The sequence below is a fragment of the Glandiceps talaboti genome, chromosome 14 (assembly GCF_964340395.1).
Source record: "Glandiceps talaboti chromosome 14, keGlaTala1.1, whole genome shotgun sequence".
Taxonomy (NCBI): Eukaryota; Metazoa; Hemichordata; class Enteropneusta; family Spengelidae; genus Glandiceps; species Glandiceps talaboti.
Window position 1 is genome coordinate 3,373,598 of NC_135562.1, and position 21,536 is coordinate 3,395,133.

A 21,536-nucleotide genomic window follows, 5' to 3' on the forward strand; every position below is an offset into this window, starting at 1 on the left:
GTGTTTGTGTATGTATGTATATATGTATGTGTATGTATGTATTCTGTATGTATGTATGTATGTATGTATACTGTATGTACATGTGTACATGCGTACACATGTAGAAGTATTATGTATGTGTGTGTGTGTGTGTGTGAATGAATGCATGCACTTACATGCACACATGTATGTGTGTGTATGTGCATGTGTGTGTACACACATATGTAAGTAGGTAGGTAAGTAAGTATGGGTGCCCAGAGTATAAATGGAATTTTGCAGACTAATCAGTGACCATCGGATACTTCCTGGGATGTTACTATGACTGTCTGTCTCATTGGGAATTCATTCAAAGCAAAATGATGCATGTTGTTATACATACACATCTGGAAAAACAATCTCACAAATGACAAACACTCAGTATATTGCAACTCTTGACACCAAGATCTCTTCATAAACAACACTTTCAGAATATATCATTCAATCATATATCTTTTAATTATCATAACTTTTAACGACATGAATGACATAACTTGTAACGATACAATAATATTTATTAAAATATTAACACAATTTTGGTTACAAATCACAAAAGGGATAAATTAAAAATAAACCATGCCATATAAATATAAACGTCCCATTAAAAATAAAAATTGGAAAATTTAGAAAAATAGAGATGAAATTTAAGTAATTTGTGATACACAACAAATTTACAGATCATTATTCTTTTGACATTATTTGGAGTTTACACTTCTTCAACTTTTTGCTAGAAAAAACAACTTATTATCAGGGATATTTTATGGGTGTAGGGTACCCAAAGCTGGTATGAAGTTTTTCAAATAAATCCACTTTGCTGAAAATAGCAAAGTTTATATTTTAAATTAAAGTGGCCATATGGATGAGAATTTGGTATTTATTTTGGATTTTTATTTGATAAAACAGCTTCACCATGTTTTTCTACTTGAAAAAATAATGTGAAATAACATATACCAAGTCCATGTTCATAACTCAATACATTGCAAAAAGATGCACAAAGTGTAAAAAGTTTGTTATTGTACGTACAATAACAAACATTTTATACATTGTTTAATGTTTTGTCGTTTATTGAGATGTGAACATGGACTTGGTATATGTTATTTCACATTATTTTTTCAAGTAGAAAAACATGGTGAAGCTGTTTTATCAAATAAAAATCCAAAATAAATACCAAATTCTCATCCATATGGCCACTTTAAACAGTAAATATGTAATCTTAATTTAAGTACTTCTTTAAGTTTTTAAAATTTACAGATTTTCCATTCTTCAGGCAAATATTACAAACCAAGACACAAATCACTGTATTACTCTGTTTTGTACCAATAGGGGGCGCTGTTTACATGAGAAAGCTAAAATCCATATTCCTTTTATTTGAAAAACAAAATTGTAAAAAGTGGTAAATTTCTAAATTTAGTTCATGCAACATTTAGGTAATAAATAATTCATTTTGTTCTTATTTATAGATATTTCATTTCCACACTTCAATGAAAATGTACAAATTCATACTGACTGATAAAATCAAATTTTGCCGGGAATGACAAAAAGAAGAAAAAAGAGACAGATTCTGTACCGTGATTATTTACATATATATGTTACTTTCCCTGAAGTTTAGTAAGTCTCTTGTAACCTGCAGTAGATATCCATGTTTGGATTTGTTTACAATGTTCTTGCATTAGTGCTATCTTTATCAGTGGAGTCTTCAAAGCCAGGGTTTCAATCCCAGGTTCTTACATTAGTGGTATCTTAGCAGTGGAGCTACGAGGATTACATAGTATTATTCCATTGTTCATAAAAAAAAAATCATAAATTTACAGACTGTGTCCCTTTAACTACAATTGACCACACTACAAGTTTCTACCAGTCAAACTCAACTGTTAAAATATGGACCTTAAGGTTAACCGTATCTCCTACACTTATCTATGAAAAAGTTATGAATTTATTGCATCTGATAGTTATATGAATGTATCATAAATTTAAATCAAGAATGGCAGTAAATGTAATACTTTGCATTATACCATATTCAAGCCACGTTATTGTCTTTGAACAGAAAATATGGATTTTATACACTGGACCTTATGGTTTGCCAAGTGACTTTGTAGTGACAAGGCCCCTTAGGTCACTCATATTTTCCTCTGCTGGACGACAAAGAAAGATATTGGGGAACAATATCTAAAGATCTTGAATATTATGTTTGACATCAAAATGTTTGTCTAAAGTAGCCTAAAATGTGCAAACACCATACAGAACAAGTCTTCATATCTTCATAAAAGAAACAGCCCCCTACATATAGTGTTACATCATGCATTTGTACTATTGCAAATAAGCCGTTATGTAATGCCACAAAATACAACAGTCAATTTTTAAACAGCTCAAACACTCTGCTCGGGGTCAATTCCTTTTTTATGAGTGAGGCAACATAAGAAGTGATCTTCTCATCAATCACAGTCTTGTAAGTATACAATAGACACCACTGAAAAGATTTACAACTAAGCTACACCTCATTGTTTATCTTTTCAGTGATGTCTTTTGTAGTCCTGCCCCTTGAGTTCACAGGATGGCAGGATTAGCCAATCTCAAACTCACTAGACAAGATTATGATAAAGTACACACTGTCTCAACCCTTGACAAACTAGGTGACCAGTAAAGTACACATGGATATTGAGATAGTAGGTACACATTCAGATGACACCGACACACACAGCATGTAATTTCCTGTGTTCAGACAAAAAATAAGCCAAACGACATTCACAAACTCCTGTCGATTTAGAAGTCTGATAGGGCTAAACAAGACGTAACTTATAGTCTAGTTCATATGAAGAGGTGTGTAAAATTCATTTTTAAAATATTCATTTCTTTTGACTTAGTCATAAAACTTGACTTGACGATTTCAAAACAACGGGTGGCATTCTTATCAGAGGAGATGATTTGGTTACTTTGATAAGTAAGTACTTCTAATGTCCTCTCACTCACAAGAAAAGGAATGTGGACCCCCATCCCCATCCCCAATCCCCCCTCCACAGTGTTCAAGTTGTTTCAAAATCCAATGTAATGAAACCCTGTTTAATTTACAAAAGAATGAAAATCTTATTTTAATATATGTACACCATTCTTTCAGAAATGAAAATAGTTTAAGAGTTCTTTACAGTAAAATAAAATTAATATTTTGGTAAAGTGTACTTTATTTTCCAAATAAATATCTCTTTATAGCTTAAAATTATCATGAATGATCTCTAGACACCTTCCAGTACATGTACTGAAAGTGACTGCAAATACAACACAAATATGTTGACATTTTAAAAATTCCTTCTTGCCACATACATGGAGAGCACACATTGTTACCCTGTACAAACACAATACACACACATACATACATACACATACACACACACACACACACTGAGAGAGAATGGCAATCACAGACACTCATATTCTCTATCACACATTCATATACATGTGAACTCAAATAAAAGGTTATAAAGTGAAAACACACAGCTACATACATGTCAACTCACATACACACACATACACATACACATACACATACACATACACATACACATACATATACAAAGACAAACCAAGTGACATACAACATATAAAATTTGAAATACAAACATCAAGCAAGTTTTCTTCACACAATCAGCATTCCAAAACTGTCAAATTATTAAATATTCATCTTTCTATACATTTTGCCTCTTTTGTTACCATAGTGATGGAGTAAATTTGTTCTGAGTCAATTTCCAGCTTGTTTTTCCATCGACTTCCTCTAAGTCTTTTGTTTCTTCATCTTTATCACTAAAAGGGGACGCTGATAAAGAGATAATGTATTCAAATTAATATCTGCTGTGTAAGAAGTCATTAATAAAATGTATGCACTTGACTATTAGAAAATCCGATGAAAAAATGGCTTGATTTGTTTTATCTACCATATTTGTATGTTTTTTACTTTTTTTACTTTGTAACTTTTATCATGGCCACATTAAATGAACCCCCCCCCCTCCCCCTACAGTCATTTGCTGATGAGTGGATGCGCACACATCATATATGTTTGTCTTCTACTTCTACTTCTACTTCTATACTGTGTAAACATCCTAAAATGATTATCATCACACAGGTGTAACACTGGCGGCATCCTTTAGATCCCACCCGTGTTCAGGTGAGCACGATCTATGAGATCGGTGATATCAATGCTGGAGAGGGCAGATTTGAAACTGTCTATTGTCTTTGCTTGTTGAATGGATAATGGTAAGAGATTCCATTCTGGAATTGTCCGAGGAATAAGTGAATATTTATAACAGTTTTTCTTAGCGATGAACCATATGAAAGAAGAACCAGGTACACTTCCCCTAGTAGAACGTGATGATGATTCTGGTAGTTTATCATCTTGAAAAGCAATTAGATTATTTGTAGCTGTGTATGAAAATATCCTTACAATAATATTGTCCTTCCTATCTTCCAGTCTACATAACATACCTGTTATTCTGGTTTGTGGGTTATTTTTCATCTTTTCAAGGTCACTGAGTGCTTGTAGACACTCCACATAGGTTGATCTACAGGTCTGATCACCACAGGGTACTGGATATCTAGAATCATGACATGGTCCGGTGTATGAACTCCCAACACAGTTGGAAATGAATGGAAAGTTATATGGATTTGAGGATTGGGAATTGCATCTACCAAAGTCACGTACAGTTCTCTCATAGTTCATCAACATGGACATTATCTAGGATAAAGAATAGGAGAGAAATATCGACATGGATGTGAAATGCGTATTTTTTTCTTAATTTATAAAAAAGATTTATACTGCTTTTTAACTAAAAAAAAACCAGACCAATTCCATGTTTGTCAGGTCCACAATGTACAAATCTGAAAACATTAGAACATTTGAATGAATGTTAATGGAGTTCATAGGTTCAAATGGCAATTTCTACTCATAGAGTCAATTTCTTGTCATTAATTTCTACTCACTGAGTCACAAATAAAGTCAATGATCTCACCTGATACGCAGCAGGAACCATTTTAGTTAATGTGAAATCTTTAGTATCATAGTCAATATATTCTAACTTTCCAGCTTTGTAGACGATATTCCATGGCGCCATGTCCTCATATAGTGGCATATGTACAAACATCTCATAGAAGTCATCTCTTATTTCCGGTAGTATTCCCATCCGGAGTAACGCTATGACGGATATTCGATGTACGGCTCCATATGGGATTTCAAATCCATCCTTGTTCCGGATGAGGAAGACTCTATAGTCAGTATCATTGGAGTAACAGTGTAGAGTGTATTTCCTGGTATGACCATCGAGGGCGTAGTCAAAGTGATGATCAACCTGAATATGTGAAACAAGAAGTGGTGCCAATGACATTATAGGAAAACTGAAATATTCATAGCAAATCTTACATCAATTTTCTCTGCAATTTTGAAGTTTAATTTTGATAACTATTTTAAAAATCTAAATGTATACACATATTAACCAGGTATGACATACATTTACATATGATGGTCATCTTAGAAGTTTGAACAATAACATAACTATACCTATTGTGTCATACAGATTACAAAGGGAGTGTTCGCCATAAGACCACATTGTATATGTAACATACACATTTACAATCCGTTGATCAATTTTTAAGTTTAGTTTGTTGTTTTACTTGATAGATAACAACACTTTTACTACTGAACACAGCATAGTTGTTATTGAGGGGAATCTAAAAAGCTGTAAGGTCCCCCGTCTCCTCCCCCCCCCCCCTTCGGTAGCAACTGTAGGTACAGGTCATTGCCTCATTCCTAGATGAAGATGACTATCAGTTGTCGAAATATTGGAAAAGACTGATATTTCATTGCACTGTTCATTGATGAAGTTAAGTTTTGTTAAGAATTCTACACAGTGAAAGAAACTATTTGAACATATACGTACTTGTGTTAACATTATTATACAGAGTAAAAGCTTGTGCCACTTTATGTACATACATGTATTGTAATGACACAAGATAACATTAACTCACAACAATTGACAGATTTGTGATGTCCACTCTCAGTAAGTTCCAACTATAGTCAATAGAGGGCGGGCTGTATGATGGATACAACACTTTGGATGTTACTCTATTGTTACCAGTGATTTCAGCACTCTGAAATTGGAAGAAAATTATGTATAAAATATAGGGTATAGACTGGTACTACTAGGATGTATACTAAGTCAACACAATACAATACCTGATATTATATTATAGCATTACCAATTCCAGTGAATTTTGTGACGTCATCGCTGTACATTATTACTGATAATGTACTCCGTTATTGGGCATCGCGGCCCCGGAACGAGCATAACAATACAAGCTTATGTCCGTAAGGTATTTTTTCGAAATGTATGTTGTTACTTATGATTGTCATTTCCACTGCTTAAAAATACAATGCATTCATGAAACAAATTTGTGTTCACAGCAGTTCATTGAAGTGTATATGTGTGTGTACGTGTACGTACGTGTGTCGCTATGATTAGTATTCAGCTTCCGGGCCGAACATGGCAGACGATGTTCAGCGCTGTGTATATTATACGTTGTTTTGCGTTTCTCGGTCTACAAATTCACTGGAATTGGCAAAACTATAAAATAATAACAATAATGTACGCCCTCCCAGTCCATAATGGACTCAAGCAAACTTTGCACTCCATAATGGGCTCGGCTGTCGCCTCGCCCATTATGTCGTTCAAAGTTTGCTTTCGTCCATTATGGGCTGGGAGGGCGTACATTATTGTTTAAATATTGACCACTAATTAAGATAAAACGTCTTTTCAGAAGTAATTGCCCAATTTTTGTGAATATATCTTTGGTTATTTGACAAAATAAATGTCCCAGTTGCAGTTAGTGCAGATTTAAGATAAAAGCTAGTGTAACAAGAATCTTATACGGACCTCACGAATCAATCTGGTTTCAGCATTCTTATGTACAGGAGATGGTTGGTTTTCATACATGTATTTCATATCATCTGACATTCCACTATCTTCCCATCCATTGTTTGCTGTCGGAAAGAATATGGAGTAGGCTAGGGACAAGGTCTGTAGAATAAATACGGTCATATCAATGTATTATTAAAACAAAAGTTGCTGCAAATTTTTTGTAAATTTGAAAGTGACTGTAAAATTGTCATTTTAGATCAGAAATCTTTATTTCTTGTAAATGATGTAAAATGTTTCAATACTGTATTTTCAGGAACTCCTAAAGTTCTTTGACATACATACATTTGTTGACACTTTAGAAATGTGATATGATTAGTGTTCGTGATGAAAATCTTAGCTCTCATTTTTCAAATCTGGGGGGCGACCTCATGTGACACTTCTTTAAGAAATTAATAGCTACATATTGGTTATATTGAACAAAGTAACTAGAAAGTGTAGAACTGTGACCTTTGACCTGGGTCAATACTTACGTCTGATGATGGTAATTGTATAAATATGCTAACACTACTAGAAACACAGAATTGTAACCTTCGACCTGGGTCAAAGGCAACTACTACATAAATACTTACCTCCACTGATGGTAACTGTATAAATGTACTAACGCTACTAGAAAGTACAGAACTATAACCTTTGACCTGGGTCAAAGGTGACTACTACACCAATACTTACCTCCGCTGATGGTAACTGTATAAATGTACTAACACCACTAGAAAGCACAGCCCCTATCATATGATTAAATTTCTCCCTGGAATTCAAACCTTCAACTAGTTCAAAGAACTCATGAATATCTGAAATAAAAATTGGAGGGTGTATAAAGTTTTAGTTTAAATCATGCTAACCATAGATCTCGGACTTGGAGCGGAGAGGGTCTATAAGCTAAATTTGATGATAAATGATTTATAAAGTCATCAGAAGAAATGACTAAATAATATTTTGTATCGGATGTCAAATAAAATTGAAAAATTTATGTTTGTATCTTTGATATTTCAAAAAAAATGTTATTGCTACATGCCTCCTTCCTGACTACTTAAGCCAATGTTTGTATATCATATTAATAGCTCTATAACCATTATTCTTTTGTCCAAGACCAACTTTTCCATAACTCTTCCAGGTGACTATAGTCTAGTAACTATACATGTTACAATCATCTCCATCATATATTCAAATGGATTTCTCTCGCACAGAATTCCATTTTTACCACCAAACCAACAGTGATAGCTTATGCTATTGGAGCATTGATATAAACATGATTACGTTATCACATCCTCACATTACTTACTTTCAAAATGGAAGTTGAGTTTGTAGTAAACTGAATGAAGTAATCAATTTCAATCGCCCGTCATTGTGTGATGGATTACTACTGACATTCACTGTTCATCCTTTCTCCGGCAGAAGATTTAACTAGATTTTTGATAGAATTTGTCCATTTGACTATACATTAGAAGGAGATTATAGAGAACAACTACATGTATAGTAACTAGACTTAGTGACTTTGTTTCTCATTCAAATTTAATTTTAACAAAACATGAACCTTCTGAAGATATATCATTATACACAATATTCACCCAAAAAATAATTAGTTTTCATATCTGGTTGTCAGTACACTTACCTATAAACTGATATCTCAGAAATTCTGGACTTTCCACTAATTTAGCAGCAAATATTTCATCAATTCCATCAACCAGGGCTGTTACTATCATATTTGGAATCTTCTTATTTTTAACCTTTTCATACACTCTCTCAGCTTTAGCCACTTCATCCAGCAATGACACAAATGTACTGTTCTTGTACTTGGATGCCAAGTTCAACATCAAATCATCTAAAAATATAAAAGTTCAAATTAAAACAAGCTGAGTTTATAAGCTTATAATTCATTCGTTTGTACATTTCTACCTTGTGAAAGATCTCAACAGTAGTTGCACTGATTATGTGTGGTCAGCTGGATGTGTTATTTAAAAACGGTATATTTTTCTCCTGAACATTCTACCAAAAATGAACTTGAAGTGTATCTGATAACTCCTAAATTGCATCAAGTTTAATATCTGCCAAAATAAAAATGTTCACGATACTTTCAGGGATCCTTAAAAAAATTGTAACATACCATCTCAATTTTCAAGGCTGTTTGTGCATAATCAAACAGATGCAGTCTAATATTTAAAAAATGTTAACAACCAGTTAAAACTGGTTAAAACCAGTTAAAGGACATGCTGTAGATATGGTCAGAGAATATATTGTCTATCTGGGGTTTTCACAGACTCGATTACAGATTGTATCATTTAAACTTACCATTTGTAGCTTTATACTGCATGAATGTATTGTATATCTGGGGTTTTCACACAGACTCGATTACAGATTGTATCATTTAAACTTACCATTTGTAGCTTTATACTGCATGAATGAAAAGGGAATTTCCTGGTCAAGTTGATCAGTAATTAATTCTGATAGAGCCTGTAAAAATGATACAATACCAGTCTTAGACGACATGATAATTTTTATATATATATTCTTTATTTCAGGCCATTAAAAAAGTCCCATACAACCACAAAAAAATAAAAATACTATAGAAAAAAAAACCCAACTAATTATACAATACAAGTCGGTAGTTTTTCCAGAAACTGGAGTAAAAATAATTGTCGGAGAGAATACACGTTTTAATTATTTCATTGTGGCTCTCATGTAGCCGTTCACCAAATTTGAACAACAAGTTGCGTTGTAATGAGGTAAAATTAAGAATATTCCTGCTGACACAATTGTTACTTATGCTAACTGCCCCTCTAAGACCAAAAACTAATCACAACGTGTAAATAAACTGCTGGCTTATAAGTAATTACCAGTATGGTCCTATATACAAAAAGAATTTATACGGCAATTATTTTGCCATCTTACAAGACAATCCTTATGCTATTTTACAGGGTAACCCAATTGTTGAATATATATTACAGGGTAACCTTCTGTCTCCCTATAGGGCAATCCTACCACAATCTTACAAGGTAACCCAATTTTGATCAAAAATGGCAACACTACCATCACCCTATACAGAAACCCTAGTAGAGTCTGATAGGGCAACCCTAATGCCATCTTATAGGACAATTCTACTGCCATCTTATAGGGCAACCTTACTGCCATCTTACAGGGCAACCAACTGCCATCTTATAGGGCATCCCTACTGCCATCTTACAGGGCAACCCTACTGCCATCTTATAGGGCATCCCTACTGCCATCTTATAGGGCATCCCTACTGCCATCTTATAGGGCAACCCTACTGCCATCTTACAGGGCAACCCTAATGCCGTCTTATAGGGCAACCCTACTGCCATCTTATAGGGCAACCCTACTGCCATCTTATAGGGCATCCCTACTGCCATCTTACAGGGCAACCCTACTGCCATCTTATAGGGCATCCCTAATGCCATCTTATAGGGCATCCCTACTGCCATCTTATAGGGCATCCCTACTGCCATCTTATAGGGCAACCCTACTGCCATCTTATAGGGCATCCCTACTGCCATCTTATAGGGCATCCCTACTGCCATCTTACAGGGCAACCCTACTGCCATCTTATAGGGCATCCCTAATGCCATCTTATAGGGCATCCCTAATGCCATCTTATAGGGCATCCCTACTGCCATCTTACAGGGCAACCCTACTGCCATCTTATGGGGCAACCCTACTGCCATCTTATAGGGCATCCCTACTGCCATCTTACAGGGCAACCCTACTGCCATCTTATAGGGCAACCCTACTGCCATCTTATAGGGCAACCCTACTGCCATCTTACAGGGCATCCCTACTGCCGTCTGATAGGGCAACCCTACTGCCATCTTATAGGGCATCCCTACTGCCATCTTATAGGGCATCCTTACTGCCATCTAATAGGGCAACCCTACTGCCATCTAATAGGGCAACCCAACAGAACAGTCATTATACACTAACCTTCTCCTCCATCTGACCAATGTGTTGATCCTGTACAAGTTGAGAAGATGGTGACATGACATGACTATATAGCAATCTATCTTGGTACCAGACAATGTTGTATGGACACATGTCTCTATGCTGGGGTAACATTAAGTATGATTTAAACAGTGTCACTCTGAAAGATAAAACCAGTGATATAATTAATCACCTGAATAAAATAGCTATGAAGGAGGGCATGGGCTATTTTTGTAACGTCATCATCTATTTTGATTTTTTGCAAACTGTAAAGATTAAAAAGTAAAATTTGTAAATCCATAACATACTTCATATAAATCATAATTTATTTTCTATTAATCTAATATCATATCATACCATGCATAAGTCAAGTTACTATCTCTGAACAGAAAATAAGACTGTGTATATGTGTGTGTTTGTGTGTATGTGTGTATGTATGTGTGTGTGTGTGTATGTGTGTATGTGTGTATGTGTGTGTATGTGTGTGTGTATGTGTGTGTATGTGTATGTGTGTATGTGTGTATGTGTGTGTGTGACTGTGTGTGTGTGTGTGTGTGTGTGTGTGTGTGTGTGTGTGTGTGTGTGTGTGTGTGTGTGTGTGTGTGTGTGTGACAGTGTGTTAAGTAGTGGCAATGCAGTACAATTCATGAATATTTTCAGCTGGGGTTTGGAGGGAGGGGGTGGAGTGTAGTTGGGGGCTATGCAGTACAATTTACAAAGAAAATAAAGTGTCACTTGCAATTTCTGTAATGAGATAATATTCCCAATATTTTGCTTCATTAGAAACTATGAGTACACAAAGGGGCCTCGTCACTACAAGTTGCTACATGAGTAGTGACAAAACCTTAGGTCATGAGTGTTTTTATAGCTAAATGAAGAAAAATGTTGGTTAATGATATAATTATACCTCCTTAAGTGTAATTTATGAAAAATCAGAACAGGGTGTATCAATCCATATTTTCTGTTCAAAGACAATAACTTGGCTTGTACATGGTATAATTTGAACACAATGAACTTGTCGAAGACTGTAAAACAAAGTCTAGGATTACACTACTTCATAGATTACCTCACCTTTCTGGATTCTGTAATCCAAGACTCAGTATAAATTCTAATCCTACAGCTTTACCAAGCCTAGTTAGACCTGTCTGTGTGTTATGTTCATTACTAGCTGATGTACTTAGGATATGTACACCATTTGAAGTAACAGACATATCACCATGACTACCACTACAATCAAGAACAACCTGCAAAACAATCAACAATTACTTTATTATCAATTATAACTGATATAATGAATTGTGGAAATAAGAATTGTTGGGCTTTAAAGGAAAAGGATAACTTGTACTTTATTTTATAAAAACTTGGATGTTAAAATGAGATAAAATGTGTTGATTTCATCACTTTTGCTTATCAGTACAGAGTTGGCATCAATTCCATCTTAGGTGAAGTGATGTATGAGATTTGCAAGGCAGCATCTGTTAAACGTATTGTCAACTGCTTCTATTGTTATGCTAATAGACATGTTGCCAGTTCCAAGATGCATTGGGCGTCGCTACATACAATACCATGTATTGTGTACACGCTCAGGGGTTTGCACGTGTTACTCAAGGGAATGGTTGTCACCTGACCGTACCCGGGTTCACCTGTAAAATCCCTCTCTGTCAATGATGGCATTTAGTCTTTGTTCTATAAAATCACTCATAATCAAAGAGGTCAACATGTCTTTCCATAATTTCCTGATGAAAATATTATTTCAAATGTAATAAAGACAAAACAAGACTAATATAACAACATAAGCGACGTCCTCTTGCACAATGCATCTTGGAACCGGAAAATCGACTACCGTAATGTGAAGTTGCCTTGCAAGTCTTATGGGTCATTTCTACCCACGTTTAGATCAATGCTAAATCTGTACTGGTATGTCAAAATGAATGAAACCAAGTATTTATAAAAACCAGTGTATCTTATCTCACTTAACTTCCAAGTTTTTATGAAATATAGTGAATTCACAAAGGTATCCTTTCCTTTTCAAAGACTGGTGAGACAACCCTTTGTGTATACACTAAAATTACATTGAAACTTTGATTAACTTTGCTAACAACACCAGGTGACAATTTTTTAATGGAAAGGAACGCATACATTGATATAAACATTACAGTTCTTTAATTTAGGTTTTATGTATGTATTTGCACTAGTCTAGAGTAAACAATGCTTAAAACTCATCTTTTATTACTCTACAGACACAACAGCACAACATGTGACATGTTGAACAGCGCCCTCAATGTCAATTCTAAGAAAAACTGAATACCTTTCTTTTTATAGCTTTGATTTCTATTTTGAGTAGTTTCAATAAAGGTAGAGATGATTTATGTGATGATCTCCTGTCTTCAATTATTTCAACATCTGCATCTGAGATGTTTGCAGTCTTCAGAGCATCTTGAACAAATCCCTGAAAAAAAAAGAATATTTTAAAAATAAAACACTTTCAGTTTGATCATTGAAAAGACAAAAGATTGTACAAAACTGGGCACTAGGGGTGCTGTTTAGAAGTAGCCATACCAGTGGTGCATTCTGATGATCATAATGCTTAGCTATCTCAGGCAAAAAGTTCATGAAATTGACCATTTACACTTGACCATACTATGTAACTATAAAACCACACATCAACATAATGTTACAAACCATAATTTGACAAACACTGTATTGATATAACTTACTTGTAATATCCTACACCCACCAGTCTCGAAATGACCAATGGGTAGATGCATTTGTGTTGCAGATACATTCATAGTATGGTGTCATATATCCTATCAAATTGATTTTTGGGTCCGCACCTCAAAATTATCATTCAATGAATCACAATTTCCACTTAATACAACATTACTTATAGATAAAATAGACCTCTAATTGGCATTTAAAATGTCTGATTATTGGTATTTTAACAAATTTCAGTGAATATATTGCTGGTTGTCAGATTGAAAACAATAGTAGACAATTTATAGCTAGTGTACGTTTACATTGTAATATATGTAACTGGGTAGGGTATGTACTTACCCATCATCACAAACCACAGCCTGTTTTACGGCAACGTTCTTAACAAGCTTCCCACAGTTTATTTTGAAATGTAGTAGTAGAAATAATAACTCTGGTTTGCGAGAATGGTACTCACCTTGTACACAGCAGGTCCATGGTTTGGAACACCTGTATGGTTACCAAGTAAGATATCAGAAAGTAATAACTGTGCTGGTGATGGCACTTCTAGGAATGTTATATGTGCCATTGACAGTAGCTGTCCTAGATAATACGGAAAAGAATGTCCCAGTGATGCAAATTGCTCAAATATGGAAAATCCAAGAACCTGTAATGGAAAATATAGACAGATTCTATGAATATGTCATGTAGTCATGACAACAGCTTGTCTTGGAAATGTTTACTTGTGATAGTGTAGTTATGACAACAGCTTGTGTTGAAAATGTTTACTTGTGATAGTGTAGTCATGACAACAGCTTGTCTTGAAAATGTTTACTTGTGATAGTGTAGTCATGACAACAGCTTGTCTTGAAAATGTTTACTTGTGATGGGGTAGTCATGACAACAGCTTGTCTTGAAAATGTTTACTTGTGATGGGGTAGTTATGACAACAGCTTGTCTTGAAAATGTTTACTTGTGATAGTGTAGTCATGACAACAGCTTGTCTTGAAAATGTTTACTTGTGATAGTGTAGTCATGACAACAGCTTGTCTTGAAAATGTTTACTTGTGATGGGGTAGTTATGACAACAGCTTCTCTTGAAAATGTTTACTTGTGAAAGACTTGGTTATGTGCAATATTTATAATTTACCTGGAACTCAAACATTTCTGGTAGACTGTGTAATCTGTACACCACTTCTGATGACAGCTGTTTTGATGACACTAGATTATTATTCAATCGCAGTGACTCTTGTAACTTTCTGAAATAGACAAAAAGAAAATTGAACTTGTCACAACTGTTGGGGTAAATGGCCAGGGGGCTAAATGACCAAGAGGGAAATAGGCTTGCCCCCCCCCCCCCTCCATTGGCACTCCCACGGAATGGGTTTCTGTTATTATTACATACATGTATGTTTATCAACAAATTTAAATAAAAAACGATACTTTGCGACCATGTACTTTCAGGTACAACATACAATTTTGCCCTCATTTGCATATCATTTGCATGCAGGTATGCATGCAATAATGTTTTCAGTATTGCACTGCAAGGCAAATACAACTAGTATGCGCCGGCTCTGGTGTAAGTAATCTCTGGTAAACAAGTAATAATATCACAATTAATTTTCCTAGTATGTTAACCATAGTTTGGCTACAGCAAACTGGCAAAATATCTGTGAAACTTTCACATTATTTCTACCGAAATACATTAAGCATATTCATAAAATCTGTTATTTTGACATGGTTACCTGTGTTTATCCATAACATGTTTCTGTTTTCTAGGTATAACTGTAATTACTGTACTGTTGGGATATAACTTGGCAACCTTAATTCCTGTCAAACTTTGTTGTTCACCACCTGAAAACAATCATTGACAAGTAATCAAACTTTTGATACAATCATTATATTTACAATACCCTATTTATCACTAAAAAACACTTCTCTGCTTTGTCTATGAATTACAAAGTGTTCTCAATGTCTAGTCTCTTACTGTAAATGTCAGCAGTGAATAGAGTTAGATGTATGTTGTCAACTAGCTTGGATATCAGAAGTATAAAAAGCATCATATATTTCTTATCACTATTAGCCTCTCTACATTCTTAAGAAATGTGAACAGCTCCCTCTACATTCTTTATCAGAAATGTGAACAGCTCCCTCTACATTCTTTATCAGAAATGTGAACAGCTCCCTCAACATTCTTTATCAGAAATGTGAACAGCTCCCTCTACATTCTTTATCAGAAATGTGAACAGCTCCCTCTACATTCTTTATCAGAAATGTGAACAGCTCCCTCTACATTCTTTATCAGAAATGTGAACAGCTCCCTCAACATTCTTTATCAGAAATGTGAACAGCTCCCTCTGGAGTGTTCACATGACAAAGCTGTAGGACAAGTCACATCACTACTTCACATGAGAATAAGTCAGGTTAATATAGTTGATAATGACTTACTACAAGTGAATACACTGATTCAGAAGTCTTCTCAAACTACGAGGTCATTATAACTGATATTGACTTACCATAAGTAAATACACTGAAGTCCTCTCTAACTATCAGGTCATTATAACTGATATTGACTTACCATAAGTAAATACACTGAAGTCTTCTCTAACTTTTGGGTCATTGAAATATTTCTTTAATATTTTCCACTCTCTGTCATACAATAATTCTAGTTTATGGTGGTCTTCACTTCTTTGTTTTCTATCATGTATTCTACTCATCGCATTGTCATCCTCATCATCAGTGTTGTCTGTAGTTGTCATGGCTGCAGCCTCTGTTGCCATGGAAATATAATTTGTAATTGAAACATTCACAATCAGATTTCTACATGGTAATACGGAAATAAACAACATTAATCTTGTATGCAATTCGTGCTTACAGTTTTGAGGAGACCCAAAAATATATGCATTACTGTATTCACGTATGAAATGAATATTTTTGCATGTCCATGGATTGTATAGCTCAAGAACCAGATTATTCTGCCTAAAGGTATAACTAAAATTTACTTCCAAAGTATTAAACCTGTTAGAAATAAATTACAGCAGATTTATACTACATATACACAAGCCAACCACTGGAAGCATCACTGTGCCATCTCATGAAAGAACAGCGTTCTTGGTGGTCTAAAATGACAAGAACAACAAGTTTTCCAGGGCATGGTGACAGTGACAAATGATTATGAGTTAGGACAAGTGAAAACACACACATTCACAAAAAATCCAAGATTCAACAGTAAAGAAAACAAATAAGGATCATTACGTAAGGCAACAAGACTACTGGATTCATTGAGTCACTTGACTAGGGACCTCCACATTTTAACTGGATTTGCTCAACTCTGTTGTTAACTTACCAGTATTAAAAGTAGACAGTTTACTATTAATACTTTTACTCGACATTGTGTTAGAAGAGCCTTTGGCTCAACAATTTATCGACTTTAAATAAAGTCAAACAAACAAACAAACAAACAAACACTTTACTATTACTGCTATCCTGTTGTTAACTTACCAGTGTTAAAAGTAGACAGTTTACTTTTAATACTTTTACTCGACATTGTGTTAGAAGAGCCTTTGGCTCAACAATTTATCGACTTTAAATAAAGTCAAACAAACAAACAAACAAACAAACACTTTACTATTACTGCTATCCTGTTGTTAACTTACCAGTGTTAAAAGTAGACACTTTACTTTTAATACTTTTACTCGACATTGTGTTAGAAGAGCCTTTGGCTCAACAATTTATCGACTTTAAATAAAGTCAAACAAACAAACAAACAAACAAACACTTTACTATTACTGCTATCCTGTTGTTAACTTACCAGTGTTAAAAGTAGACAGTTTACTATTACCGCCATCAAATGTTGGACTTATTGGTACATCAGTTTGGATACCAAAGTTAGATCCACGTGCATCATTTCGCAGTGTACATGAATTACAGGAATCTAGAAGTTTCTGAACAAACTTTGGATTGTTTGTGTCAATGTTATCTTCATTATCACCCTCTATTCCTAACAATCTCCTCTGTAAGTTGTACATGAAAAAAAGCAAAACATTGCAAAATTATCAATTTGAAAATAATAAATGCATGATTAATTAACAAATAATAATAATATATAATAAATAATTCTTACTACACAACCAATCGTTACAAATACATGGACCTACAAGTAACGTTTGCCTGTTGAGTTTGTTTAACTGCCGTTTGAGCACGACTTGTCCAGCACTACGACATATTTTGAAAATCATCTGTTCCCACAGTGGCACTGGCACATTTCATGGTACATGTCGATAACATTTTTGGTAACAGTAATTCAAATAGTTTAAATTAGACCTGCTTCTTCAGTTTTCTGATGTTTAAAGGGGAACATCATTTAAGGAAATAACAACATTTTCATAAACAATGGGATCTGGAGAGACGTTTCATGATTTTACATCACCTGCAATTACTTGCAATTGCAGAGAAACATCAAGTTGATCTTGTGCCTTTATAGAGTATCTATGTTATGGGTTATATTGCATCATGGGCAATCAGAAGACATAATATATTCATGGTTGCACACTGAATATTCATGACTCCTGAGTGCTTCATCCCTTGTGTACAACATCTATAATTAATATTCATTGTGAAACCATGAATATATTATTTCTACTGACTCCCAGTCCCAGCAAGGCATGGCCCAGAGTAATTTTGAATGTTATTGTAGGTGATATAAAATCATGAAGTGACTCTCCAGAACCCATAGTTTACAAAACTGTCTTTATTTTCGGAGTGGCGTGTTTAACTTGTAAAAACATTGATGCACCATATGTGGCACTGAATTGTTGATAGCAGCCAATCAGTTTAGACTGATATCCTCTTTGTACCAAGGGGTATTTGCTGGTACATAAATAATTACTAGATGAGGATTTTACTGTCAGGGGTGTGCTGACATATAGAGCTTGGAATATTTCACCTTCAAAGGGAAAGATGAACAATAAGGTCCAACAAAAAAAATGTTTGGTTCTGGTTACCCGACCCCACCTAAACTTTTTTTACGTATTCGAGAAAAAATAATGAAATCACAAAAATTGTGAAGTCTCACGTGAAATAGTGGATACAGAAACTGACATCAACTTAAAAAGACAATATAAAACTATTCTTACAATCTGTAATGGCTGTACATCTGATAGGAAAAAATAAACAACACAGAGACCATTTGGAAAACAATGGACAACATAACTACCTGAAATATACACTCACATATGAAAAAATATATATAAAAAAAATTAAAAACCTACCTATCCCACCTATCCTAAAATTGAGCGTAATTGGAACCACACAATTTTTTTTGTTAGGCCTAAGTACAAATGATACCTTTCAAAATTATTCAAGATGTGGGTGACCGAAATGTAGAGTAAATGAACATATCTTACCTGTTGAACTTTGTTCTCCCTAAAATCACCATTTCCCTCATACTTCTCTACGTCATCTTTGTTGCCATGACGACCAAGAAACTTATCTTTAAACTTATCTTTCTTCACTCTAAGTTCCTCCTTTGCCAATTTCTCATTTCTCTCTTCTTTGTCTAAAATTTGATTGTTTATTAAATCATCGTTGTTGTCGGGTGGCAGGAAATCTTTCTGTTCTTGTATTTTCAATTGTTTTGGTATCTCTTCATCCACATTCGTCAAAGTTTTCTCACTTTTCTGTTCTTTATCAACTTGTTGTAAACGTTCATCTTTCCCCACCTCTTTGACAATTTTCTTCTTTCCCTTTGATTTTTTCCTTCTGATTCTTTGACCTTGTGGTTGTCCTCCTTTTTCATTTAGTAATATCATTTTTCCATCAATGGCATCTCTGTTTACCATATCTTCATCATTTGCATCTTTATTTGCTTGTTCTCTAACACCAAGGTTACCGAGATCACCATAGCGATTGTTTTGCATTTTCATCTCTTCTTCATCACCCATCTTTTGTTCACCAGCTTCATCTTTTCTCACATCATCAGCCAATAGATTCATTGCCTTCTTTAAGTCTTTTTCATCATTTGTTAATTCATCATCCATGGTATCCTTCATTTCTCCTTCATTCCCTCTATCATTGTCGACATCCCTAACAAGCATTTTCTCTACACCTTTCAGTTCTTGGAGTTGGTTCTGCCCATCTTTGTGTTGTTCGTCGTCTCGATTCCAGTGTTCATTTAATCTTTGCAGGTCATTCTCCTCATGGTCAAATCTTTATGACAAACAAACAAACAAACACACAGAAAGACACAGTTGAATGAAAGAAGGAAAGAAATCAGTACATGAACAAAGGCACAAATAATGATTTTGTTATTTGTCATCTTTGAATCTCTCTGACATGGCCTGTCATTGCACTTATACTTTCTATGAATGAACTAAACAAAAAAAACGCTGTGCAGTAATTTTTTCAAAAAATGAAAAAAATCTGTCCATGGGCAAAACGGTTATATGAAAAATATTGTGGAATAATATATAAGCGTTCTATCTCCATAAAAATAGATGACATCAAACTAAGACCATATTTATATATACCTAGGAATATTTTCTCTATTCCACATGTGAGCTACTCCATCAATTTGAGAGTTTTGTTGTTTGAGGACATCATCAGGATCAGCTATCATCTCTAACATTTCAAATTTGTCCAAAAACTTCTTTTTCTCTTTAGCTTGTCCATTCATTTTTTGATCTGAAAAAAAAAGAGAAAGCAAAAGATGAAAAATTAATGGTATAATACAATGTAGGTCCTGGAGTGATATCACTCAATGGATATAAACATCAACATACAATAATCCTCTTATAAATTTGTCTAAAATACTACCTCTGTGTACATTAATAGCATCTTGATAAGGGATATTCAGGTGGTGGCACGATCTAACGAGACCGCCTAGCAACAGTTGCTAACCACTTGACAAAGGTCAAACTTTGGCCGCCATGTGTCATTTAAATGCTTGAAAACACTGTGTAAGCCCGTGTATAAGGGATTGCTTTTGTGTTTTCCATTGTGTTCATCATGGACAACTTTGAAAAACTTACGGTACCAGAGCTGAAGGACTTCCTACGTAACTTTGGCATGACTATGTCTTGTTTTGTTTCACCAAGGCAACATGTCAAATACACTTAGACGAGGACCCACTTTTGTCCTGTCACAATCCAAAGCAAGATGAGCTGGGCTTTTGTCAATGCTAGTACAAAATTTTGGACTTACTTTCAAAGAATTCATTTCTGGGGGCAGAAATTTTCATACGTAAAAATATGTCTGTTTTATTATTATGTGGACAGTTTCATTTGCTTTACTTATAAAAAAGTTTAGGAAATTTTCTTTTACAAACCATTGAATAACAATATAAATAACATTAAGATCTAATGGGAGACTAAACAAAAAATCTTGCAAGGGATTCTGGGACTGATGTCAGTCTAACCAACAAGTGATTCAGCAAGGGATTCTGGGACTGATGTCAGTCTAACCAACAAGTGATTCAGTAAGGGATTCTGGGACTGATGCCAGTCTAACCAACAAGTGATTCAGCAAGGGATTCTGGGACTTATACCAGTCTAACCAACAAGTGATTCAGCAAGGGATTCTGGGACTTACGCCAGTCTAACCAACAAGTGATTCAGCAAGGGATTCTGGGACGGATGTCAGTCTAACCAACAAGTGAAGGGCCAGGATGTACGGTATTATAATGATCTAATAAAACAGATTTTAAAAAAACACTCTGATGTCAGCTAGTATAGTTTTAATGGCCAATCTTTATGCCTTTCAAACTATCTGACAATAAAAAATAGACACATCCAAACCATATGTTCTTAGTTATCATGCCGAGTACATGCATGGCAATAAATCATATTGTATATGACAACACAATATTGTTCTGTAATGATACTGTGACAGAATGATAAAGTGTTCACTTCATGTAACTATGACAACCTTTATGTTCGTGTACCGACA

The 21,536-nt window shown here is 34.7% G+C and overlaps 2 protein-coding genes across 2 annotated transcripts in view; both read right to left on the bottom strand.

Moving 5' to 3' along the window:
• Nucleotides 1-1,170: 1,170 nt before the first annotated feature.
• On the bottom strand, nt 1,171-8,696 carry LOC144445732 (uncharacterized). The gene is made up of 7 exons (XM_078135375.1): nt 8,581-8,696; nt 7,641-7,759; nt 6,927-7,070; nt 6,022-6,144; nt 5,010-5,345; nt 4,486-4,735; nt 1,171-3,820 (listed from the first exon to the last, which is right to left on the bottom strand). The coding sequence occupies exons 1-7, from the start codon at nt 8,669-8,671 to the stop codon at nt 3,714-3,716; spliced, it is 1,170 nt and encodes a 389-aa protein (XP_077991501.1). The 5' UTR covers nt 8,672-8,696; the 3' UTR covers nt 1,171-3,713.
• Nucleotides 8,697-8,990: 294 nt separating this feature from the next.
• LOC144445818 (uncharacterized) overlaps nt 8,991-21,536 on the bottom strand; it is a 22,702-nt gene continuing 10,156 nt past the window's right edge. The window contains exons 11-22 of the mRNA XM_078135457.1: nt 20,120-20,273; nt 18,998-19,799; nt 17,404-17,605; nt 16,171-16,362; nt 15,338-15,446; nt 14,743-14,851; nt 14,071-14,259; nt 13,210-13,350; nt 11,973-12,145; nt 10,905-11,061; nt 9,344-9,419; nt 8,991-9,013 (exon numbers count right to left, since the gene is read on the bottom strand). Coding sequence (XP_077991583.1) covers nt 8,991-9,013; nt 9,344-9,419; nt 10,905-11,061; nt 11,973-12,145; nt 13,210-13,350; nt 14,071-14,259; nt 14,743-14,851; nt 15,338-15,446; nt 16,171-16,362; nt 17,404-17,605; nt 18,998-19,799; nt 20,120-20,273 — 2,327 coding nt within the window. The remainder of the gene's footprint in view (nt 9,014-9,343; nt 9,420-10,904; nt 11,062-11,972; nt 12,146-13,209; nt 13,351-14,070; nt 14,260-14,742; nt 14,852-15,337; nt 15,447-16,170; nt 16,363-17,403; nt 17,606-18,997; nt 19,800-20,119; nt 20,274-21,536) is intronic.